This window comes from Thalassophryne amazonica, chromosome 5, assembly GCF_902500255.1.
Source record: "Thalassophryne amazonica chromosome 5, fThaAma1.1, whole genome shotgun sequence".
NCBI lineage: Eukaryota > Metazoa > Chordata > Actinopteri > Batrachoidiformes > Batrachoididae > Thalassophryne > Thalassophryne amazonica.
Genome location: NC_047107.1, coordinates 3067240 through 3094939, shown reverse-complemented (window position 1 = coordinate 3094939; position 27700 = coordinate 3067240). Strand labels below are relative to the sequence as shown.

Below are 27700 nucleotides of genomic sequence, written 5' to 3'. Positions count from 1 at the left end.
AATACATACCTCAACACTACCAGAGATGATACACCCCTGCTCCTGATTAAAAAAAAAATAAAAAAAAATCATTGCGAGCAGGCAGTGACTGATCCATCACAATTCCACCCGTCAAATAATCGATCCAATTGCATTGCTCACGTTTGTATCTCGATACTGATTCACATCAATTAATCTACACATGCCTAATCTGGACGTTATCAGCTTCAATAACGACAATTAAAAACCCTGACATGCTTTTATTTTAAATTACATTTTTTAAAAGGTCTATTCCAGGGTGCTGTAGAGGAGAATTCAACCGATAGTCGAACCTCGGATTCAGGAGGAGCAGTGTGGTTTTCATCCTGGTCGTGGCACACTGGACCAGCTCTACACCCTCCATCGGGTGCTCGAGGGTTCATGGGAGTTTGCCCAACCAGTCCACATGTGTTTTGTGGATCTGGAGAGGGCATTTGACCGTGTCCCTCGAGGCGCCCTGTGGGAGGTGCTCCGGGAGTACGGGGTCCGGGGTCCTTTGCTAAGGGCTATCAGGTCCCTGTACGACCACAGCAGGAGCTTGGTTTGCATTGCCGGTAGTAAGTCAAACCTGTTTCCAGTGCACGTTGGCCTCTGCCAGGCTGCCCTTTGTCACCGGTTCTGTTCATTATTTTTATGGACAGAATTTCTAGACGCAGCCAGGATGTAGAGGGGGTCTGGTTTGGGAACCACAGAATCTGGTCTCTGCTGTTTGCGGATGATGTGGTTCTGTTGGCTTCGTCAAACCAGGACCTTCAGCGTGCACCGGGGCGGTTTGCAGCCAAGTATGAAGTGTCCAGGATGAAGCAGCACCTCCAAATCCGAGGCCATGGTTCTTGACCGGAAAAAGGTGCCTTGCCCTCTTCAGGTCGGTGGAGTGTCATTGCCTCAGGTAGAGGAGTTTAAATATCTCGGGGTCTTGTTCATGAGTGAGGGACGGATGGAGCATGAGATTGACAGACAGATGGGTGCAGCGTCTGCAGTGATGCGGTCGCTGTATCGGACCGTTGTGGTGAAGAGAGAGCTGAGCGGGGGGGGCAAAGCTCTCGATTTACCGATCGATCTACGTTCAGATCCTCACCTATGGTCATGAGCTTTGGCTCATGACCGAAAGAACAAGATCGTGAGTACAAGCGGCCAAGATGAGTTTCCACCGCAAGGTGGCTGGGGGCTCCCTTAGAGATAGGGTGAGGAGCTCGGTCACTCGGGAGGAGCTTGGGTTTGAGCCGCTGCTCCTCCATGTCGAAAGGAGCCAGCTGAGGTGGCTCAGGCATCTTTTCCGGATACCCCTCGGACACCTCGCTGGAGAGGTGTTCTGGGCACGTCTCATCGGGAGGAGGCCCCGGGGAAGATCCAGATCATGCTGGAGGGACTACGTCTCTTAGCTGGCTTGGGAACGCCTTGGGGTTCCCCCGGAGGAGCTGGGGGAGGTGTGTGGATTGGGAAGTCTGGGCGGCTTTGCTTGAGCTGCTGCCCCCACGACCCGTCTCCCGATAAAGCGGAAGAAAATGGATGGATTGATGGATTTTCAAAAAGGGTTATTTAATAAATACAACAGCCCACCTTCAGAGTATAACTGCTGAGCTGTTATCAAAAAAATTAACAGCAGGAAGATTTCCAATTACTGATCAATCAGGTTCACACCTCTACTTACACATTGAACCCATCCCCTCAAAAAAGCCATCTGTGCCATCAGCTTGTCCTCAAAATGTTTACTCGCTAGTACAATGACACAGACGCTGATTGGAGCAGACCCCCATCAATAACTTAATTCTGCCAGTCTACCATCAAATTATTTGGAAGGACATTTAATGCCTTTAATGCCATTTAATGCCTTTAGCCCTGAAGCTAGCTTTGCTTTTTATCAGTGTCACAGGATGTCATGCCTGGTCTCACCTGATTCAGGATGGGAGAAATAACACTTAAAAAAAAAAAAAAAAAAAAAAAAATAATAATAATAATAATAATGAGTGTCAGTGACGTTTCTAGGGGTTAGTGCCAGGCTGCTCTGTTTAGACTCCAACACCAATATTTGACACAATATTCACCAGCTGACTTTCTCTCCAAATTGTGGAGCCCTATTAGTGCAGAAGCATTTATGATGAGGGGACAGTGTTGCTGTTATTCAGTGTTTAGTTTTCATCCTGATTGCTGATGGTCTGAAGACTGAGAAACGTCCGACCTGATAGTTTGGCCTCGAGCTTCCGAATCTGTTCATTTCGTCTGAGGAGCTGAGCAGACAGGTCGTCCCTGGAGCTGCTGCCATCAGATGCCTGAAAACACACAGATAGATGGCAAAGGTCACGGAGCTGGTCGCCGTCTGTTTGGGGAGCAGACAGAGAAACATCAATATGAAGATCTTTTAAAGCAGAACATTTTGGTGGTGGGCCAGCTCGGACTCATGTTTTGTCTCACAGGACGTTTACGGAACCTCACCTTTGTACATGTGCAAAGAACATGTACAATGAAAAATATAAATAAAAACAGAATCCAATGATTTTCAAATCCTCTTCAAACTATATTCAGTTGAATACACCACAAAGACAAGATATTTAATGTTCAAACTGATAAACTTTATTGTTTCTGTGCAAATATTTGCTCATTTTGAAATGGATGCCTGCAACACGTTTAAAAAAAAAGCGCAATATTTAATTCAAATATCACACTGTTTATCTGCTGTATGATATATTTAACTGAAACTGCTGATGCAAACAACCAATGATTTATAAAGGAAAATCATGGAAATCATCAGGGGTGACCAAACCTTTACATACAACTGTGTGTGTATATATATATATACCTGGTTTTGCCAGTTTTGGTGCATACAATCACTATACATGCACAGAGGTTGGGGGAAAGAAAAAAGAAAACCACAACACGATGTAAACAAACTTTATTCAATGCACAAAACAAGACCTGCAACATAATTCAACAACATTTAACGAAAAAAGAAACTTTACTCAAACAAAGTCCGGCTCAATATCATGCAGAAATATTGGGCACACAAAGACCCTGAGGAACACCAGCAACACACAACACAGGAACTCACTAAATTACACATCAAGTGGGAAAGAAATGTTCATGAGATTGCTTGAGAAAAGCAGACAAGATAAATAAGAGCCACTGAGGACATCAGGTGACTGGTGAACCAAAGCAGCAGAATTGCTCAGATTGTGATAAAAGCATGAAATTTGGCACAGTTATCCCTTAGGGTCTGCTCTTCAATACTGGATATGGAGGGCAGTTGATGTACAACCTCCTTTGGCAACAGTTGCCATGGAAACAGATTTTTCACATTTAAAATGGATCCAATTTGGGGCTATAGGCCATACATAGAGATTTGATATATAGATTTCAGTCACCGCCCAGTCCAGGGTGAACCCCTAACCCTAACGCATGTCTTTTCATGACAAAAAACTCCTGTAACAGTGGAATGTGCCGTTCATTTCCAAATGAAACGCTTTGTTGATCCGGGACGGAGTCTGACTACCACAGAAATGGCAGAAGAGTTTGACATCAGCACTTTTTCGGCATGAAAAGACATGTGGAGGAAATCGCGTGTCAGGACGGAAGCGCAGGGCACACAACAAAAAGCAACGCCGTGATGAAGCCTCACAGGACATGTTGTGGCATGTCCAGCTCGTCCACAATGTCTCAGATAGTCACACGACTGAAAAGCCACCGAAAGTCGTCTGAATTTTCCGAATGGTGCAAGAGCTGGGCATGTTAGGGCATGTCCTGTGAGACCAACACAGAGGTGCTTTCGTCGCGCGCAATGAGCGGCTCTGTGGCGAATTTCTCCGCTCCTCTTTCCATTACAAAAACTCCTGTAACAGTGGAATGTGCCGAAAAAGTGCTATGTCCAGCTGTCTTGCCATTTCTCTGGTAGTCAGACGACATCCCGGATCAACAAAGCGTTCACTTTGGAAATGATCTGGTCGTTTGAGCCTGTCCATCCCCGCTCGGTGCGCGGCGCGCCATCCGCCGCTATGGGCCGTCTTTAATCCAGTTGTAATTGTCCTTAATCTGTGTGATCCCCATTAGATCTTCACCGAAAGCCATCTGAATTTTCCAAATGGTTTCCACTTGGCTGTCTCTCACACTTTCTGAAAAAATTTTGATGAAGCAAAGCGGCAGTCGATCAGCCAATTTCCTGACAATGAAAATCTGACGAGGGGGCTGGACCACTCCTCCCACAAGGCATGCTCACAGGCGAATGACGCAACCGACAGGCATGAAAAAAACTCACGCATGCGCACGAAGGTTCAAGCTTGGCTGATGCAATCACACATGATTCAAATCCACATAGTTTTTGCAAAAAAATAAAAAGGTCCGTTACTTTTCTAACAGACCTCGTATGTAATGGTTGTGGTACGTACGCAGACCGGCTCCCGAGCCCCGCGGGGCCCATGCGACTCCCAGGATATGGGCCTGACCGGCAGAACACGGCAATGGTGCTATCGCTTCAAGTTTAACGTCAAGAGGACAAACTTCAACCAAAATGTCCTTTCTTTTTGCAGCACATCCACTGAATAACAGCTGTGACACCCACCATGTCAGCATCTTGGGGAAGGTCCTTCTCTTTGCCACTCCTGTGAGACACGCCAGTTCAGTGTCAACAACACAGCCCACCTTCCTCAGAAGCTTGTCCAGTGTCACCCTTCTTTGTGCTGTCATGCCATCACACAACAGCATAAAAGTGTCATTCAAGTGTCATTTGCATAATAAGGCGTGCCCACGTTATGCAGTCATCACCAAATTGTCAGATTCAACTCAGATGTGATCCACAATTGCAACAAAGTGAACTTAATGCAATTCAGTGCCTGTATTTAGGTCAATTTTTGCCATTTTTCCATTTGTGCTTGGGACGAGACAGACTTTACAGATTTTACGTATTTTACTATACTATGTAAAAATGGAAAAACAAAAATGGGCGTGGCCAATATCAAAAGATTTGTCCAGGCACGTGAGAGGCAAATAAAGAAAAATGCTTAAAATGGGGGGGGGGGGGGGGGGGTCAAGAGGGTCCTGGCTGGGGACTGAAGGGTTTTAGCCATGCTAATGCTCCCCAGAACCATTTTCTGCAGTGAATGTGCACGGAGAGATAAGGAGGATGGAGGCAGCTGTTCATCCAACTCTCTACAGGCTGGACAAAATCTGTCTTCATGTGTCACCAACCTCTGTGCCGTGTGAGAGGGACGTCTCCAAAACTGAAGAGAAGAGGAACAGACTGAAACCGAACACCGCTGAAATTATCTTGTTTTCAAATAAAAGCCTTTGAAGCCCCCAAATCCCCTTCATTTTGGACAACTGTGGTCATAACATTCCCGAGACACACAAGCATTTCACAATTTATATCTCTATTACAGACAGGATTTTACGACGTTACACATTATAACACAAGTATAACATTGATGTCTTTAAACAAAAATATAGTCAAAAATTTCAAGATGTCCATAGAACCTTTATTATTTAACACACATAACAGTGCCTGTTTCATGGTTCCATGCAAGTGCTGTGTTAGAGATTGGCCAGCAGACATCGCCACATTTAATTGTATCAAATGCTTCAAAACACTGAACCATTTCAACACAACTGCTTCATATTAATTCAGTGGTTTAATACATTTCGGTTTCTCCGTCACTAATAATTTGCAATTTGCTGTTTCAGCTTTTCCCATAATGGCCCTGGCAGCCGCCTGCACTTCCCAGAATGCACCACGGTGCCAGCAGAGTTCCGCTGTCTCACAGCGTATGTAAACAATGGCAAAGTGAGGATGTGGATGACATTAATTTAGCGACTTCACAGGTGATTATGATGATTACATGTTCTCCCAAGTTGAGTGTGTTATCTAGAGGAGGTGTAGCACTTGTGACGGACTTCTGCTGTGCCCCGATGTTGTCTTATTGGCCGTACTTCACGAGATGTGTTTACACTGAGTGCTGAGCTCCTGACACTGGAACTCTGCTGACACCGACCTCTCGCACGAGTCACGGAACGCCAGACAGGTCGAGAGTCACAACGGCAAAACACCGAATACAATGCATCAGCGACCAGTAATAATTATCGCATGTGCACGGACAGACTTGCAGTCATCTTGCTAACCAGGACGTTAAATAACGTGCAACATGTCCTTTAATCACTAACTTACTGAAGAAAGAAGCAGAACAACTCACCTGAACCTTGCAACGTCCAGTCACACCTGATGCCTGCTTTTCTGTCAATGTTCCTGCATCCAAATCAGTTTTGTCACTTTCTAACGTCTTTCTGCAGATTTTGACCTTTTTTTTTTTTTGGTTTGGCCCAATCACAAAACAAAGTTTTTTTTTTCATTTGTTTTTTTATTGTTTGTTTTAGCTTACCGATTTACAGCAATTCACGTCCATTTACAGTAGCACTGAAATAGCATATGATTGTCGTAAATTGTTTTTTATGACATCTAACGTACGCTTTCAAAACAGACTGATTTACATCCCACAAAAAACACTTTGGCAGAAGTTTCAAAATGCGTAAAAAAGCACAATTCTCACATACCTGTTTGTCACACTCCACAGAATCTGTGGATGTCATAAATTTTGTTTGTGCGATGTACTGTTTTGGAGTTTTGGTCAAAAAAAGTTCAGAAAATACATTTCTCTTCATTATAGCGCCACCTGGAGGCAAAAGTCACTTTTGCTGTGGCCCTACCTTGTGTTGGTCTGTACCATTCAGAACATTTCAGATTGATAGCCAGCAAGTGAGCAGCATCAAAACATCATTTCTGGAGTGTGTGTGAAGTTTTGTCTCACATGGTGCCATGTTGAGAAATGCTAGTTTCTCAGAAAACAGAAGATGGAGAACCACATCCTACTTTTTCTGGGTCAGACTCAAGGCTTCTCAATCACCCCTCATAAAAGAAGATGAGAGGCAAACGATCATTCAGTCGCCGCGATGTGGACTAGAGAATCTGTGAGGATCAGAATGATCCAGAAGATAAACCCAGAGACGATGCAGCACAGCACCACGACCACCTGTTTGGGGGGGGGCCTTACTGTGATACCACCGAGGAAGAACCTGTGGACCACTCTTTGGCCGACTGTGCTGGAAATTATTAATCTTTCTTTAACTTCTGGATCTGTTCCTAAAGGTTTCAAATCTGCAGTGATTAAACCATTACTTAAGAAACCTATTCTTGACCCCAGTGTATTGAAAAACTATCGGCCGATATCAAATGTATCATTTTGCTCAAATTCTGGAAAAAGTGGTGTCACGGCAGCTCGTAGACTAGCTTACTGAGAATAATCTCTTTAAGCCACTGCAGTCTGCTTTTAGAAAATATCATTCCACAGAGACGGCTCTCACAAAAGTGGTGAATGATCTTCTGCTTACAATGGATTCAGACACCACTACGGTTCTGGTGCTGTTAGATCTCAGTGCTGCATTTGATACCGTGGATCATCATAGTCTACTTGATAGGCTGGAAAATCATTTTGGGATTACTGGGAGTGCCCTTGTGTGGCTGACGTCATACTTGACCACTTGTTCTCACTGTGTTTTGTACAGTAACACTACCTCTAACCTTAGTGACATGAAATTTGGGGTTCCACAGGGGTCCGTCTTAAGCCCCTTTCACACCGGGGCTGCTCCCAGTTGCTCCCTCCATTTTTGTCGTTTTCCAGAAGAGCAAAGCTGCAGCCTCACAGACAACACGCCACAGAAGCAGGAAAGATAAGGAGGGAGGGAGAAGAGAAAAGTGCATCCATCTCGGCCGAGTGTAAGCTGGCCGAGACGGATGGAGATGAGCAAATGTGGAGATGTCTGGAGTTCTACTTGATGTTGACATATCCTGTCTCTGGCAATCAGTCTGTGAGCAGGACGTATGTCCTTTTTTAAACACAGTGATAAAAGTTTGAGGGGAGAACAAGGAATTAATGCCTGCAGCCAGACAGTTTTTTTTCCTTTCTTTATTGTTCACATGTGACTGCGTGAACGAACCGTCTGAGTGGACTTGAGATGTCCGGACTTTTTACTGGATGTCTCTGGCAATCAGTCTGTGAGCAGGACTTTTATGGATTTTCTTTAAACACATTTGTGAGAGAAGAAGCTGCTTCACAGTCACTCTCTTCACCAGACAGCTCCACACAGAGAGGAGCAGCAGCTGCAATCAGCATTTTTTTTTCCCATGGTCTTTATTTTTAAGCGTGTAGTTTTACTGCATTATTACACTCAACAAAAATATAAACGCAACACTTTTGGTTTTGCTCCAATTTTGTATGAGATGAACTCAAAGATCTAAAACTTTTTCCACATACACAATATCACCATTTCCCTCAAATATTGTTCACAAACCAGTCTAAATCTGTGATAGTGAGCACTTCTCCTTTGCTGAGATAATCCATCCCACCTCACAGGTGTGCCATATCAAGATGCTGATTAGACACCATGATTAGTGCACAGGTGTGCCTTAGACTGCCCACAATAAAAGGCCACTCTGAAAGGTGCAGTTTTATCACACAGCACAATGCCACAGATGTCGCAAGATTTGAGGGAGCGTGCAATTGGCATGCTGACAGCAGGAATGTCAACCAGAGCTGTTGCTCGTGTATTGAATGTTCATTTCTCTACCACAAGCCGTCTCCAAAGGCGTTTCAGAGAATTTGGCAGTACATCCAACCAGCCTCACAACCGCAGACCACGTGTAACCACACCAGCCCAGGACCTCCACATCCAGCATGTTCACCTCCAAGATCGTCTGAGACCAGCCACTCGGACAGCTGCTGAAACAATCGGTTTGCATAACCAAAGAATTTCTGCACAAACTGTCAGAAACCGTCTCAGGGAAGCTCATCTGCATGTCATCGGGGTCTCGACCTGACTCCAGTTCGTCGTCGTAACCGACTTGAGTAGGCAAATGCTCACATTCGCTGGCGTTTGGCACGTTGGAGAGGTGTTCTCTTCACGGATGAATCCCGGTTGACACTGTTCAGGGCAGATGGCAGACAGCGTGTGTGGCGTCGTGTGGGTGAGCGGTTTTCTGATGTCAATGTTGTGGATCGAGTGGCCCATGGTGGCGGTGGGGTTATGGTATGGGCAGGCATCTGTTATGGACGAAGAACACAGGTGCATTTTATTGATGGCATTTTGAATGCACAGAGATACTGTGACGAGATCCTGAGGCCCATTGTTGTGCCACACATCCAAGAACATCACCTCATGTTGCAGCAGGATAATGCATGGCCCCATGTTGCAAGGATCTGTACACAATTCTTGGAAGCTGAAAATGTCCCAGTTCTTGCATGGCCGGCATACTCACCGGACATGTCACCCATTGAGCATGTTTGGGATGCTCTGGACCGGCGTATACGACAGCGTGTACCAGTTCCTGCCAATATCCAGCAACTTCACACAGCCATTGAAGAGGAGTGGACCAACATTCCACAGGTCACAATTGACAACCTGATCAACTCTATGCGAAGGAGATGTGTTGCACTGCATGAGGCAAATGGTGGTCACACCAGATACTGACTGGTATCCCCCCCCAATAAAACAAAACTGCACCTTTCAGAGTGGCCTTTTATTGTGGGCAGTCTAAGGCACACCTGTGCACTAATCATGCCTTTGGAGACGGCTTATGGTAGAGAAATGAACATTCAATACACGAGCAACAGCTCTGGTTGACATTCCTGCTGTCAGCATGCCAATTGCACGCTCCCTCAAATCTTGCGACATCTGTGGCATTGTGCTGTGTGATAAAACTGCACCTTTTAGAGTGGCCTTTTATTGTGGGCAGTCTAAGGCACACCTGTGCACTAATCATGGTGTCTAATCAGCATCTTGATATGGCACACCTGTGAGGTGGGATGGATTATCTCAGCAAAGGAGAAGTGCTCACTATCACAGATTTAGACTGGTTTGTGAACAATATTTGAGGGAAATGGTGATATTGTGTATGTGGAAAAAGTTTTAGATCTTTGAGTTCATCTCATACAAAATGGGAGCAAAACCAAAAGTGTTGCGTTTATATTTTTGTTGAGTGTATATGGTACCACTTTCTGAGCTGTACCACATGCAGAGTTGACCGCTGGTGGAGCCGAGTTGACCGCTGGTGGAGCTGAGTACACCTCGCATGCAGTAGTGCTAGCCAATCGAGCGACGCCTTCTATCAATAACAACCAATCAGATAACGCGATACAACGCCTACTTTGGCCCGCTTCGAGTTGCGTCGTGCGTCATCATGACGACGCCGTGTACACAATGCAGTAAAAACTAAGGGCACAGAAAAAAGCGCTGCTGGCTGCAGCAGCTCCTCGGTCTTCTCTCACAAATGTGTTTAAATACAGTCCATAAAAGTCCTGCTCACAGACTGATTGACAGGACATGTCCACATCAAGTATAACTCCAGACATCTCCACTCAGACGGTTCATTCACGCGCGTGCGCACGCGCATCTCGCAAGCGCTTCTCGCGGTCGAAGTAGGAAAGATAAACTATAACGGAACTCAGAGCGCAGACCTGCAGCACAAATATAAAATAGAAGATAAATCAGAGTGCACAGTCTGTCTGCAGCCAAACTGCACTCTGATTCCTCTGTGCAGAGAACTCGCAGGCTGCGTTCTCACCTCCTCTCTGCCTCCTGCTGCACCTGACGCAGACAGTGACACCACAGGAAGCTCAGCCCCGGTGTGAAAGGGGCTTTAGGCCCCCTGCTCCCTTTATACAGCACCCCTTGGGCACGTATTGCGGCATTTATAGTAGACTGCCTCCCACTCAGACTGCAGTCTGGGTAATGACAGGGACAGAGCGCTATAGTAGACTGCCTCTCACTCAGACTGCAGTCTGGGTGCTCACAGGGACAGAGCACTATAGTAGACTGCCTCTAACTCAGACTGCAGTCTGGGTGCTCACAGGGACAGAGCGCTATAGTAGACAGCCTCTCACTCAGACTGTAGTCTGGGTAATAACAGGGACAGAGCGCTACAGCAGACAGCCACTCACTCAGACTGCAGTCTGGGTAATGACAGGGACAGAGCGCTATAGTAGACAGCGTCTCACATAGACTGTAGTCTGGGTAATAACAGGGACAGAGCGCTACAGTAGACAGCCACTCACTCAGACTGCAGTCTGGGTAATGACAGGGACAGAGCGCTATAGTAGACAGCGTCTCACATAGACTGTAGTCTGGGTAATGACAGGGACAGAGCGCTACAGTAGACAGCGTCTCACATAGACTGTAGTCTGGGTAATAACAGGGACAGAGCGCTACAGTAGACAGCCACTCACTCAGACTGCAGTCTGGGTAATGACAGGGACAGAGCGCTATAGTAGACTGCCTCTAACTCAGACTGCAGTCTGGGTGCTCACAGGGACAGAGCGCTATAGTAGACAGCCTCTCACTCAGACTGCAGTCTGGGTAATGACAGGGACAGAGCGCTATAGTAGAATGCCTCTCACTCAGACTGCAGTCTGTGTGCTCACAGGGACAGAGCGCTATCCTACAACCCCAATTCCAATGAAGTTGGGACGTTGTGTAAAATGTAAATAAAAACAGAATACAATGATTTGCAAATCCTTTTCAACCTATAATCAACTGAACACACCAGGTTGCTTCTCCATTATTTTCAACTGGAATCATTGTGAGCTGCAACACTTCATGTTCTTTAACATCTTGCTTTTGTCAAACACTGACTGTCCTCTTTGTTCCAGAGTAATATATATAAGATGTCTGAAATTCAGTTTGTCTTTATTAAATTCCATGCTTCTTAAACAGTAGCAGACACGGACGGATTATTTTTTTGGACTAATAAATGATCTGTATGAAAACTGCAAGTTTTCAGGGTTTCTACTGCCATCTACTGGCCAGTAGTGTTCACGGCAGTATTCGCCTTAAGTACTAAGCATCTGGGCACCAGTAGATGGCAGTGTTATATCAGTCAAATCAACTCTTCAGACGGTTGTGATGGTTTCAGAATGTTGTCAAATCAACTTTTTGGCTTTGTTTTTTTTTTGTTTTTTTTAACAAATAAAAAAATGGCATATTTTACAAAAGCACATTTATATGTAAACAACACACACCTCACATTAACGTGATGGTTTTTACATAGAATGAATGAGTCAACCAATCAGTGTTAGCGGAGGCTCATTTACCCATAATCCCTTTGGCACCTGTTTTTGTCTGTTACAAAAATTCAGAATTAATTCAATTCAATTCAATTTTTTTTTTTATATAGCGCCAAATCACAACAAACAGTTGCCCCAAGGCGCTTTATATTGTAAGGCAAGGCCATACAATAATTATGTAAAACCCCAACGGTCAAAACGACCCCCTGTGAGCAAGCACTTGGCTACAGTGGGAAGGAAAAACTCCCTTTTAACAGGAAGAAAACTCCAGCAGAACCAGGCTCAGGGAGGGGCAGTCTTCTGCTGGGACTGGTTGGGGCTGAGGGAGAGAACCAGGAAAAAGACATGCTGTGGAGGGGAGCAGAGATCAATCACTAATGATTAAATGCAGAGTGGTGCATACAGAGCAAAAAGAGAAAGAAACACTCAGTGCATCATGGGAACCCCCCAGCAGTCTAAGTCTATAGCAGCATAACTAAGGGATGGTTCAGGGTCACCTGATCCAGTCCTAACTATAAGCTTTAGCAAAAAGGAAAGTTTTAAGCCTAATCTTAAAAGTAGAGAGGGTGTCTGTCTCCCTGATCTGAATTGGGAGCTGGTTCCACAGGAGAGGAGCCTGAAAGCTGAAGGCTCTGCCTCCCATTCTACTCTTACAAACCCTAGGAACTACAAGTAAGCCTGCAGTCTGAGAGCGAAGCGCTCTATTGGGGTGATATGGTACTACGAGGTCCCTAAGATAAGATGGGACCTGATTATTCAAAACCTTATAAGTGAGAAGAAGAATTTTAAATTCTATTCTAGAATTAACAGGAAGCCAATAAAGAGAGGCCAATATGGGTGAGATATGCTCTCTCCTTCTAGTCCCCGTTAGTACTCTAGCTGCAGCATTTTGAATTAACTGAAGGCTTTTTAGGAAACTTTTAGGACAACCTGATAATAATGAATTACAATAGTCCAGCCTAGAGGAAATAAATGCATGAATTAGTTTTTCAGCATCACTCTGAGACAAGACCTTTCTAATTTTAGAGATATTGCGTAAATGCAAAAAAGCAGTCCTACATATTTGTTTAATATGCGCTTTGAATGACATATCCTGATCAAAAATGACTCCAAGATTTCTCACAGTATTACTAGAGGTCAGGGTAATGCCATCCAGAGTAAGGATCTGGTTAGACACCATGTTTCTAAGATTTGTGGGGCCAAGTACAATAACTTCAGTTTTATCTGAGTTTAAAAGCAGGAAATTAGAGGTCATCCATGTCTTTATGTCTGTAAGACAATCCTGCAGTTTAGCTAATTGGTGTGTGTCCTCTGGCTTCATGGATAGATAAAGCTGGGTATCATCTGCGTAACAATGAAAATTTAAGCAATACCGTCTAATAATACTGCCTAAGGGAAGCATGTATAAAGTGAATAAAATTGGTCCTAGCACAGAACCTTGTGGAACTCCATAATTAACTTTAGTCTGTGAAGAAGATTCCTCATTTACATCAACAAATTGTAATCTATTAGACAAATATGATTCAAACCACCGCAGCGCAGTGCCTTTAATACCTATGGCATGCTCTAATCTCTGTAATAAAATTTTATGGTCAACAGTATCAAAAGCAGCACTGAGGTCTAACAGAACAAGCACAGAGATGAGTCCACTGTCCGAGGCCATAAGAAGATCATTTGAAACCTTCACTAATGCTGTTTCTGTACTATGATGAATTCTAAAACCTGACTGAAACTCTTCAAATAGACCATTCCTCTGCAGATGATCAGTTAGCTGTTTTACAACTACCCTTTCAAGAATTTTTGAGAGAAAAGGAAGGTTGGAGATTGGCCTATAATTAGCTAAGATAGCTGGGTCAAGTGATGGCTTTTTAAGTAATGGTTTAATTACTGCCACCTTAAAAGCCTGTGGTACATAGCCAACTAACAAAGATAGATTGATCATATTTAAGATCGAAGCATTAAATAATGGTAGGGCTTCCTTGAGCAGCCTGGTAGGAATGGGGTCTAATAGACATGTTGATGGTTTGGATGAAGTAACTAATGAAAATAACTCAGACAGAACAATCGGTGAGAAAGAGTCTAACCAAATACCGGCATCACTGAAAGCAGCCAAAGATAACGATACGTCTTGGGATGGTTATGAGTAATTTTTTCTCTAATAGTTAAAATTTTGTTAGCAAAGAAAGTCATGAAGTCATTACTAGTTAAAGTTAATGGAATACTCAGCTCAATAGAGCTCTGACTCTTTATCAGCCTGGCTACAGTGCTGAAAAGAAACCTGGGGTTGTTCTTATTTTCTTCAATTAGTGATGAGTAGAAAGATGTCCTAGCTTTACGGAGGGCTTTTTTATAGAGCAACAGACTTTTTCCAGGCTAAGTGAAGATCTTCTAAATTAGTGAGACGCCATTTCCTCTCCAACTTACGGGTTATCTGCTTTAAGCTACGAGTTTGTGAGTTATACCACGGAGTCAGGCACTTCTGATTTAAAGCTCTCTTTTTCAGAGGAGCTACAGCATCCAAAGTTGTCTTCAATGAGGATGTAAAACTATTGACGAGATACTCTATCTCACTTACAGAGTTTAGGTAGCTACTCTGCACTGTGTTGGTATATGGCATTAGAGAACATAAAGAAGGAATCATATCCTTAAACCTAGTTACAGCGCTTTCTGAAAGACTTCTAGTGTAATGAAACTTATTCCCCATAGTAGTGCATTATTTAAAATTAAAAGATGTGTTATGCGAGGTCTGTCCATAAAGTATCGTACCTTTTTATTATTATTTTTTTTTAACTATATGGATTTGATTCATGTGTTTTCACGTCAGACAAGCTTGAACCCTCGTGCACATGCATGAGTTTTTCCACGCCTGTCGGTGACGTCATTCGCCTGTGAGCACGCCTTGTGGAAGGAGTGGTCCCGCCCCGTCGTCAGATTTTCATTGTCTGGAAATGGCGGAATGATTTGGGGTTTTTTTCGATCAGAATTTTTTCAGAAGCTGTTAGAGACTGGCACCTGGAAACCATTCAAAAAATGTATCTGGCTTTCAGTGAAAATTTTACGGGCTTCACAGAGAATAAGGACTGTAACTACAGCTTTAAGGACGGCCCACAATGGCGCTCTGCGAGCCGTGCTCCGAGCCGCAACGACAAGCACGAACCACCGGATTATTTCTAAACGGATGGCTGTGTGGAGCTGGGATCGTCGTGTGCACTTTCTCTGGTTATCACAAGAGCTGGACATCAACCATTTTCCGGCAGATTTCACTTTTAACAAGAGATTTTGTCATGGAAAGCCGCGCGGAGGCTTTGTGCGTCACGACCGATTCGCTGTTCGAGCGAGACAAAGAACGCCTCCGTTTCGGCGTGTCAGAGGACAAGTTGGGACATGCCTATCTCGGCTTTCAATGCTTACCAGTCGAGTGAGATATAAGAGACATTTTCACCGAAAGCCAGATAAATTTTTCGAATGGTTTCCAGGTGCCAGTCTCTAACAGCTTCTAAAAAAAATTCTGATGGAAAAAAAAAACCCAAATCATTCCAGCATTTCCAGACAATGAAAATCCGACGACGGGGCAGGACCACTCCTTCCACAAGGCGTGCTCACAGGCGAATGACGTCACCGACAGGCGTGAAAAATCTCACGCATGCGCACGAGGGTTCAAGCTTGTCTAACGTGAAAACACATGAATCAAATCTATACAGTTTAAAAATAAAAAGGTACGATACTTTATGGACAGACCTCGTATATTATATTTGTACAAATGACAGAATTGACATTAATGGAGTTATTCTATCAGTATTAATTTTATTTATAAATCAAAACCATAAGTCAGCACTGCTTTATTTTCCAAGACCTCCGCCTCATACCGACACTGCTATTGAGTAGAGAGGAAGCACTAAGACAGCAGTGCTGACTCACTGTTTGGGTCTGTGGTCACCGTTGATGCTACCAGAAGTGATTCAGCTTGTTAGTTGCAAGTGTACCGGAGACAACACTGAAAGTTATCAGTTACTGGTTAGCTGTTGCTTCTGATAATTTTTTGGGTGGTTTATCGGTTTAGCTTCATAAAACCTTTCAGTTAGCTGATTATCTGTTATCGAAGCTAACATTTTGGTTAGCTGTGCCCACCACTGGACACGACACCCATGATTTCCAAAAACAATTTGAAATGTGGACTCATCAGACCACAGCACACTTTTCCACTTTGCATCTGTCCATTTCAAATGAGCTCAGGCCCAGAGAAGGCGGCGGTGTTTCTGGATGTTGTTGATGTATGACTTTCACTTTGCATGGTAGAGTTTTAACTTGCACTTGTAGATGTCGCGATGAACTGTGTTAACTGACAATGGTTTTCTGAAGTGTTCCTGAGCCCACGCGGTAAGATCCTTTACACAATGATGTCGGTTTTTAATGCAGTGTCGCCTGAGGATCGAAGGTCACGGGCATTCAGTGTTGGTTTTTCGGCCTTGCGGCTTACGTGTAGGAAGTTCTCCAGATTCTCTGAATCTTCTGATTCTATTATAGACTGTAGATGATGGAATCCCTAAATTCCTTGCAATTGAATGTTCTTAAACTGTTGGACTATTTTTTAGTGCAGTTGTTCACAAAGTGATGATCCTCACCCCATCTTTGCTTGTGAACGGCTGAGACTTTTGGGGATGCTCCTTTTATACCCAATCATGACACTCACAATTACTGTCCTCAGTTCCCAAATGCTTATTGAGTGTTGTTAGAAGAAAAGGTGATGTAACACAGTGGTAAACATACCACTGCCCCAGCTTTTTTGAAATGTGCTGCAGGCATCCATTTCAAAATGAGCAAATATTTGCACAAAAACAATAAAGTTTATCAGTTTGAACATTAAATATCTTGTCTTTGTGGTGTATTCAATTGAATATAGGTTGAAAAGGATTTGAAAATTGTATTCTGTTTTTATTTACATTTTACACAACGTCCCAACTTCACTGGAATTGGGGTTGTCGACTGCCTCTCACTCAGACTGCTGCCTGGGCTAAAGCAGTGCAACCACGTAGGGCCGGACCTCTGTTTGGCTCCCAAATAAATACATAATTAAAGTATTAAAGGGGCCATCTAGTGCAAAACTAGTAACATGGGGTTACAATACCATCACTGTCCAAAAAGTGAAAAATATAGCGATGTCAATTTTAGGTCACATCGTCCACCCCAACACTTAATAACCTCATATTTTCTATATACTTCAGAACTATGCACAAATTATGATCAACAAATTCCAATGTCCTGCCAATGTGCCAGAACACTGCGCTCACTTTGCTTCATTTGGCACCACATGGTTTACACTCACGATGACTGACCAGCAATGCTAATGTGAATAAATGTTGACAGTTTAAGAGCCACAAGTTTTGTAAGGTACGCCACATGGGATGAGCCCCAGCTGCACCAATACTTTACCCATTTCTTGTTGATTACTTTAACTGAATATAACACTTTCCCCTCAATCTTATGAACATATTTGTTCAGACTTTTTTTTAATCTCAGACCAACCAAATAAATAAATTCCATCAACCCACAGGAGGTTTATATTATTTTTCTCCATTAAGATTTCACTAAAGGAAGAACCCTGCATAAATCAATATTTAAGCAAAAAACAAACTAAAAACTATAGTTATGAAATGGGTAGGACAGGTGAAAGTCTGCAGGGGAAACAAAAACCTCCAGGGAAATAAACATTTTCTCCACGACCAGAAACCCTGGCGTCAGTGAGGAACAGCCCCGTGTTCACCCACTAAACCAGCTCATCTAGTCTTACACTTTTATTTATTTATTAAGTTCATAATATAACTGTAAATACATGGATGAGACAAGAAAGTGAAAACACTTATTTCCACTAATTTAGGGGAGGTGATGGTCTAGTGGTTAAGCGGTGGGTTTGAGACCAGAGGATCATCACTTCAAATCCCAGCCTGACCGGAAAATCACTAAGGGCCCTTGGGCAAGGTGTTTAATCCCCTAGTTGCTCCTGGTGTGTCGTGAGCATCTTGCATGGCAGCAGCCTGACATCAGGGTGAATGTGAGGCATTATTGTAAAGCGCTTTGAGTGTCTGATGCAGATGGAAAAGCACAAATGCAGTCCATTTACCATTTCCATTGTTGTCCATTTAAAAACCAAATGACAAAATAGAAGTAGAAACAAAATAAAAATAAAAGTGTGTATATGATAACAAGAACCTAAACAATTTGTAAATACATTAAGACAGTAACTTAACATTAAAAACTACATAATTAACAGGAAATAAAAGGGTTGAGTTGTTCTTCTAAAAGCTGTTGAGTTCTAAGGTTCTAAAAACATTATGGACTCACACACCATTCCAACTCATTATACAAGCTTCGCTTAATTCATTACCATCTTTACCACAAAAAAGTAAGCTACCTATTTTATAAACACGACCCAACCTCGTGAACCTGGCCGCATTCAGAATAAATCCCAGGAAAGTACATTCATTCTCTTTCCCAAAGGGGCTGAGGTCTCAAAGTGAACAGACTGTGACACTGCTAAAGCCTGGTTCACATGGTAGGATTTTAAAATTCTCTGTAGGTTTGCAAAACCTGAGCGACCACACACGTGGAGATTAAAAAAAAGTCATAGATTTAACAGTGTGTGGTGTTCAGCCATGCGGTGAAAACAACACACACCAACAGATTTCACACACCAACATTCCCAGGTCAGACAGCAAATCTCACAAAATCTCTCGAGATTAAATGTGACTTCAGAGTAAACAGACGGAGATAGTTTGTGGACCATTTAAAACAGAGGGGGGAAAAAATGACAAGAAAAAGAAAAGGCGTTCTTTAAAGGAGTGGAGACAGCGCCACCACCGGACTTTCTAGTAAGTCAGGAACAGCTGTTATGATTTTATTTTCCGCTCCGTGCATCCGTCACCTCGCTTTCTGATTGGCTACACGTCACATTCAGCAGACTGCGTGCCTGTTTGTGATTGGAGGACACCACACACGCTGCAATATCAGGCCGAGACAATCCAACGTGTTGAATATCCCCAATCTGCTGTCTGAGCACTCGAGCAGATCAGAGAGCTCTTAAACACACCACACACAGCAGGAATATCTGATAAGATTATCTTTAGCATCATCACGACAGTCGGGGCGTCCTTAAGATTGTAGGAAGGGGAAGATTGGGTCCGATATCTGCCTAATTATCCTGCTGTGTGAACCAGGCTTAACCTGACGGTTCCACCTGGGGACGTCTCCTGAAACACGCGTCAGCGTCCACATTCCAGCAAAGTGAATCCTATCTATAATTCAGTGTTTCCTCAGAAAGTATTCCTGGAACCATACGTTACCTGACATTTTAACTGTCAGACTTTCCAGACCAGTCAGAATGTCTCTCCTCAAAGATAACAGGAAAATAAACTCAGAACCTTGACAAAAGCTTCTCCTACAGGTTAACAGTGGAAACACAAAACCACTTTGTGTTGCAAAGAACATATTTTATCCAAATAGAAAAGTTCTGTTTTTCTTGTGTGTGTATAAGTAATCAAAAGACATGGTATATTTCCAAATTTAACCTGACATGTTTTCTTTTATAACTCGGCTGAATCACAATCAAGTTGACCAACCTGCAAGTGTTGATGTTATAGCCCAATCTACAATAAACTGTGCATTCAAAAGTATGGAGTTATTGTAATTTCCATTGTTGCCAAAAGATGCCCTCAACTTCCAAATTTGACAGAGATCGGATTCAACTGATACAGCATTACTTGATATTTCATTTTTGTAATTACGTTTTTCAGGTTCAGGTATGCACAGTAACCAATCTGAACCATGATGACATATCTATATGAACATAGAACAGTATTTAATTTCAGACTTTTTTTTTTTTCCCAGATAAACCTGCGGTGTTACAATTTTTCGTTTTGTAAGCACTTGTAAGGTAAAGGCCTTGAAATAATAAAATATGTTCAAATAAACTGGTTATTGTTCATTCAGATTGAGGACTTACAGTTGTATTAACAGTATGTTGAATATCATTGAATCTGTATTGTTTGTTTTTCCAAAAATCTGAGTTTTCTGACCACACCTTTTGTTCACCAAAATCCTGTAGTGTCCGTACATAGCCCTGGACAATCCTCTACCCAAAGGATGTCAGTGGATCAAAAGGTGTGTAACAGTAGTCTCACTTAGTCTTTATTCATAACAAGAAAATTGTTTTTCAATTCTCATTTGAAATGAACATTTGGGCACTAGCAGTTAGAAACCGTAGTGTCCGTACATAATGTAGTGTCCGTACATAGTATCATGTATTGTGCTAAAATCAGGATAGTAAAAACAGAACATTGACATTTTTGTGTTTCCAAATATACATAGGCATGTAAACTGAACAGCCTGTTTTTTTTTTGTTCAGATGTCTGTTCATTCAAAGTAGATTACATGTGATACAATTTGATTACAGATGTTCTGTATGTGTATTTTAGACAGGAAAGTCTCAATTTAGCATAAACATTTTTCTAAAATATTATGCCTGATAAAATTTGACAACAGATATAGAAGTAAAATTTTCATTTATTTAGTAATCTTTTTTCCCCATCCCATGTGAGTCTACAGCTTTTCAGATAAAGATTTGCAATCATTTGCTTTGAATAAAAAGTGAAGAATTAGCAATCACAAGAAACTGACTTATAAATGATTAAATATATACAGAATGTACTTTATTTTCAGTGATTTTAGAACAAACTCCTGAATTTAAGCACACTGTGCTGCTGAAATAATTTTTTCATACACAAACACACCGTGCGAGGAATAAATGATCATTTATAAGAAAGTGGTGAGTGAACAAACCATTCTGTGTCGTCATCCTCAGCGCTGCTGATGTCAGGAGCCATCATTATTTACACCGTTAATATCTTCATCAGAAGCTTCCTCATCTTCTTCAAAAACAATCAATATGTCACTTAAATCTTCGCTATAATCACGCACTATGCCTTCACTGTCCGTGTCTGCCATAATGGTAAACAGAGATGCGCTGCGAGACATCTACTCGAATGACGTCACATCCGTCGCAGCAAAAAAGTAGGTCAACTCAGAGGCGGAAAAATCCAATGCTCAGATGGGACACGTCTAAATACTTGTTCAGTGTAATTTTATGGCAATAAACAAAGACAACATGTGGAAAAAGCTTTTTTTATTTTTCAAGAATATGTAAAAAACGCCATGGCGTAGCAGGGACACTTTAAGAAGCCCTCTTAACCTGTAACTGCACCTGTTTGAACTGTATAAAAGACACCTGTCCACAATCTATCACACTCCAACCTGTCCACCATAGCCAAGACCAAAGAGCTGTTTAAGGACACCAGGGACAAAACTGTAGACCTGAACAAGGCTGGGATGGACTACAGGACAACAGGCAAGCAGCTTGGTAGAAGACAACAACTGTTATGATTATTTATTAGAAAGTGGAAGAAACACAAGATGACTGTCAATCTAACTTGGTCTGGGATTCCATGCAAAATCTCACTTTGTGGGGTAAGGATGATTCTGAGAAAGCTCAGAACTACACAGGAGGACCTGGTCAATGACCTGAAGAGAGCTGGGACCACAGTCACAAAGATTACATTAGTAACACATGATGCTGTCATGGTTTAAAATCCTGCAGGGCAGCAAGGTCCCCCTGCTCAAGCCAGCACATGTCCAGGCCCGTTTGAAGTTCACCAGTGACCATCTGGATGATCCAGAGGAGGCATGGGCGAAGGTCATGAGACCAGAATAGAGCTTTTTGGAATCAACTCCACTTACCATGTTTAGAGGATGAGAACAACCCCAAGAAAACCATCCCAACCGTGAAGCATGGGGGTGGAAACATAATACTCTGGGGATGCTCTTCTGCAACGGGGACAGGACGACTGCACCATATTGAAGGGAGGATGGATGGGGTCATGTATTCTGAGATTTTGGCAAACAACCTCCTTCCCTCAGTAAAAGCATTGAAGATGGGTCATGGCTGGGTCTTCCAGCATGACAATGACCCCAAACACACAGCCAGGACAACTAAGGAGGGGCTCCGTAAGAAGTATTTCAAGGTCCTGGAGTGGCCTGGCCAGTCTCCAGACCTGAACTCAATAGAAAATCTTTGGAGGGAGCTGAAACTCCAAACCTGAAAGATCTGGAGAAGATCTGTATGGAGGAGTGGACCAAAATCCCAGCTGCAGTGTGTGCAAACCTGGTGAAAAACTACAGGAAACATCTGACCTCTGTAATTGCAAACAAAGGCTACTGTACCAAATATTAACATTGATTTTCACAGGTGTTCAAATACTTATTTGCAGCAGTAACATACAAATAAATTATAAAAAAAAAAAAAAAAAAAAAAATCATACATTGTGATTTCCGGATTTTATTTATTTATTTTATTTAGATTATGTCTCTCACAGTGGACGTGCACCTAAGATGAAAATTTAAGACCCCTCCATGATTTCTAAGTGGGAGAACTTGCAAAATCGCAGGGTGTTCAAATACTTATTTTCCTCACTGTATATGCCATAGAAGTGTTTTATAAGTGTAATAAAGGTTTACAATCACAAATAAGAAAAAAAAAAAAAAAAGCGAAAAATAATTTTCACACATTCATTCAAAACACACAGCAAACTATAATGAACAACTATTTTGACACTTTATAAAGGTAATTTGGGGTCTTGTAAAAAGAATGTACAAAAATAAACAAACATTCTAAAATAAACTCAAATGCACATTTTGAACAATATATACAAAATGTATATGCGTTTTGTCCTTCTGTCTGCTATTACACAAAGCTTACAACACAAACCTTTTACCTAAAAGGAGTTTGACTCCCTCGGAATTTGTTTCAGCATGTAAACAACCTCTCTTCACAGTTAAGCCCCTGTCACATTGGCGTATTCGTAGAGCTGCTCATTACAGCGTATCGCCTATGCTGCAATAAGCAGCTCTCCACCCACTTTACGTGGAGTTTTTTTTCTCTCAATACGCAGCAGTATGTTGAGGGCTACGCACGTACGACAGAAGAAATTAAACATGTTTAATCTTCTTCAGCGTACAGCACAGCATGGAGCCTTCACGCGAGTACACGCAGTGCCGTGCTACTGTCAGCTACAGTGAGCCCGCCCAACACCGTACTGCGCACCATTTCACACCTCCCGCCGGGCTCCATTGTTCTTCTGGAACTAAAAATACTGCAAGATCATTGCTTCACTTTACCATACTGCATTATATGAGGACTGTTCACCATGTCGCAAAGCTGACCGTCATCGTTTCATATCTATCTCTCTCTCTCTCTCTCTCTCTCTCTCTCTCAAATAAAAGCTTTATTTTATTTTAGCTCTAAGAATACGCCAATGTGAATGGGGCTTTAGAGGCCCTGTTAACACCCCTCCCCCTCCTTTCATACAAATGTGTAATTGCCACTTTACGAGAGAGCGAGAGAGGCTTAAGCCCCTTTCACACCAGGGCTGCTCTCAGGTGCTCCCAGTTTTGTCGTGCATTGTTATGACGATGACGCGTGGAAGCAACCTCGTGCCGAAATGATGCAGCTCGGCGCCACAACAGCACGCAGGGCACAAAAAAATTTAACATGTTTAATTTTTTTGCATCCTCTGCTCGACGCAGAATTAAGTGGATTCAGCGCAAGTCAGAGCAACAGGACGGTACTCAGCGTGACTGGAAGCCACACACTCACAAGACAATGTTACCCGACGCCAATTTATGATTCCTGCTGTGTTCCATTGTTCCCAAAGCTATAGCTCTTCTCTGTGTAGAGCTGTCTGGTGAAGAGAGGCACTGTTAAGCAGCTGCAGTTTCTTCTCTCACAAATGTGTTTAAATAAAATCCATAAAGGTCCTGCTCACAGACTGATTGCCAGAGACATCCATTAAAAAGTCCAGACATCTCCAGTCCACTCACGGACGATTCATTCATGCGCGCACATGTGAACAATTAAAAGAAAGAAAAAAAAAAACTGTCTGGTTGCAGGCAGTTAGTTCCTTGTTCTCCCCTCAAACTCTCATCACAGTGTTAAAAAAAAAAAAAAGAGGACAAAAAAGGACATAAGTCCTGCTCACAGACTGACTGCCAGAGACAGGACATGTCCCCATTAAGTAGAACTCCAGACATCTCCACATTTACTCACGGACAGTTCGTTCACATCTCGCGGTCAAAGGACGAAAGATAAACTATAATAGAACTCAGAGCGCAGCCCTGCAGCTCAGCACAAGAACAAATATAAAGTAGAAGAGAAGTCAGAGTGCACAGTTTGGCTGCAGACAGACTGTGCACTCTGACTGCAGCCAAACTGTGCACTCTGACTTCTCTGTACACAGAACCTGAAGGCTGCGTTCTCACCTCCTCTCTGCCCCTGCTGCGCGCACCTGATGTAGAAATTCCTGCATCATCATGACGCCACAAGGAGCAACTGGAGGCAACCCGGGTGTGAAAGGGGCTTTAAGCCCTGGTCCCAGCAAATAATGAAGGATGAATAATGAGCCACGCAGCATGTTTTCTTTGCTACCAGAGGGTTTCTTCAACTATCGTGGGAGTTCCGTGGCTCTTAGAGGCATTATCTTCAGTTAATGAGGCTCCTCTCTGAGCGTGGCGCTAATTTCAATAAGTTCAAAATTTAGCAACAACAGCGTGGCGCAGATTGTGTTCGAGTTACTGCGACGGCTTAAAGGCATTTGCGCAGTGCTTACGAGTCTGCTAAAAGTCCATTATCTGTGCGCCTGGCAGCTACGCAGGACCTGAGAGGCTGTTTTTGGAGTGGCTCTCCTCCTGCACACACAATTCCACCTGCTCTGTGTGCAGGACGCTGTATATAAAATAATTATTCTGTAGCGGATTAATCTTTTTTTTTTGCCTTCTTGCTCTCGGCCGAGACGGTCGCATTTTTCTTCTCTCCCTCCCTCCTTATCTTTCCTGCTTCTGTGGTGTGTTGTCTGTGAGGCTGCCAGCTTTGCTCTTCTGGAAACAGCAAAAATGGATCTGATCAAGTGGTCTCTGAACGCAATTGACACTATTTTTTCTACAAGACACTCGGGAGCGGAGGACCTGACCTGTCCTGCCGGGACACATGTGATGGGTTACGTGATGGACAGTTGGAGGAAATGGGAGGTCATGTGCCTGTACACGCTGTCTGTAGAGGACGTCGAAGATGTTTATGTATTCGGCACGGTGGTGACCGGGTTTCTGCTGTGTGGAGCGGGCATAGCGCTGGTTTACTGGAAAATTAAGAAGGTGGAAGCGGCAATAATTGGCCCGTCCAGGCTGCACCACATGATTGATTCGATTGGAAGGGCAGTGTCAGCTCAGTCGGCGGGTGTTAACCGCACACTGGAAACCATTTCTGGGAGAATGGCTGCACTGGAAAACCGCTTTGATCGTCAGTATTGACCACATCTCCTCTCCTTTATTCAGATGTACTGAAAGCCACTCTGTTTCAGACTATGGAATCTTTCAGGCGTCTGCTAATCTGGATATCTATTCGGCTCTCCAAACACAGCTGCACTTCAAGGCCGCTGTGATTAAAAACCTCCTGAGGAAGAACAAAACTCATGCCTCACTCCCTGGTCTCTCCCCCACCCTCAGCTTCTCCAGCTCTGACGTTGACTGTGGACAGTGGACTGTTCAGGGCTGGGCCCCTCCTCCCTCCAGGATGGACGGACAAGGCTGTTGATGGCGCCTAAGGCTGCCTCCGGAGTGTTCTGTCTGATAACTGGACTCATCCAAATCTCGGTCATCGTCTCTCGTCTTGCTGTTGTTGTGTGATCATTGTTTATTGTGCTGAATGGGTTTTTTTTCCTTCATCGCTGCTGTGTGGTGCAACGCAGCAGCTATGAAGGCTTTTCTCTCCCAAGTTTACCTTGTGTGTGCTTTTTATATGTGTTCATGTACCAGGCCGGCTTATGTGTGTGTCGTCTGTTGTCATGAGGCCGGTCATGGTTTGCTCAGCCCTGCTGTTGACCTAGGCAGGGAAGCACATCTGGAGCTGGTCCACGGGCGCCTAAAGACGACTTCTGCTCCTAACTGGCAATTAGGATGGGTTAAATGCAGTAGACATTTCATTTTGCAGGGAACATGTTCCTATGTGCATGACAATAAAATTGTCTTGAATTTTGAATTTTCTGCCAAACCTTGGATGCTAAAAACACCTCTAATCACTTCTGGAATCACAGAGGACTGTTTCATCTGGACGCTTTTTTTCCCCCTCTTTCCTGCTCCATGTGGTAACTATTTTTAATGTTTTTTTATAGCTTGATAAAACAGTTCCTAGCTGTAAAAGTATGTCTGTTGCATGTAAAAGTATGTTGATTTAATATCTTGTTAATAGATCACATGAGCGTGCGCACTGAGGCACTGAACCAAACGAGAATTTAGGCAGAACGCCAGCTCACAAAAAAGTGATTTTTCAGTCAATATTGGATGAATACAAAGTTAAAATTTGGATGACTGCGTGAAAGTGGATGTGTAGCCACGGAAGAAATAACTCCAGTGAAGCCGCAAAAAGCAGAGCAGAAGCTGTGCAGCAACACACAGCAGCACACTTTGCTCACGCTTTGTTTCATTACTTGGTAACTTTTGATGGCAACGTGCCAGCTTTGATCATTCTTTTAAGGCTTGTCAAATTTCTCACTTTTATAAACAACTCCCTCCTGGAGTTTTTCACAATAAGAGCGAATTTACAGAAAAGCATTTTTTCCCTTTTTCCTATAACTTTACATCGCTTTCAAGCCTTTAGCTTTTTCTAAGTTTCCAAAGATTTTTAATCTGGTCTCCCACAGGTTTTTGGGGACACCACAGTACCATTTATAACAAACACCTAAACCTTTATCCCTGGGTTAACCGGAAACAACTGACAGACCTGCAGAACCAGCAAACCATGTGGATATGGCGCCTGGTATCACTGGGGAAATCCAGCGGTTCAACCTCAGAACTAGGCAAGCTCAGGCCCAAACCGGCAACCGAAGCAGAATGGATCATCATCATCTTCAAAGGACCAGCTAAGTGACCCATCAAAGGTTCAGCATTCAAATCAGATTTATTCACTTAATTCCTTAAACTTATTTCACTGCTTTGTCTTTCAACATCTCATGAGTAACAAAATGTGTCCATAATATAACTATTAAGGTCTAACTTAAAGCAGGGCATCAGGACTGCAAAGGACTGAGGGGCATTTTAGAGAAGGAGCCCCCCAGCGAGTCTGGCAAGACATACAGCACTTAACCAACTATAAAGGCTGTAAAAGTAACTGCAGCAATCAGCTCGCTGAGGAACTTAATATCTATTCTGGACGCTTTGAGAAGACTGAGATGGAGCCTGGGCCTGCACCACCTCCTCCCACAGACCAAACACCTCTGACAGTGGCTACAGAGGACATGAGGACGGTGTTTAGCAGTCTGAACCCCAGGAAGGCCACAGGGCCTGACAGTATTCCAGGGAAGGTACTCCGGGACTGTGCAGAGGTATTTTGTGACATCTTTAGCCTCTCCCTGTCTTCTTGTAAAGTTCCTCCTTGCTTTAAATCTGCCTACATAATTCCTGTTCCAAAGAAAGCAACCATTGACAGTTTAAATGAC

At 43.2% G+C, this 27700-nt stretch overlaps 1 protein-coding gene across 1 annotated transcript in view; it reads right to left on the bottom strand.

The window, feature by feature from the left end:
* The window catches only part of golga1 (golgin A1), a 298924-nt gene that overhangs the window by 253306 nt on the left and 17918 nt on the right, over positions 1 to 27700 (bottom strand). Inside the window, exon 3 of the mRNA XM_034169655.1 lies at positions 2198 to 2288. Coding sequence (XP_034025546.1) covers positions 2198 to 2288 — 91 coding nt within the window. The remainder of the gene's footprint in view (positions 1 to 2197; positions 2289 to 27700) is intronic.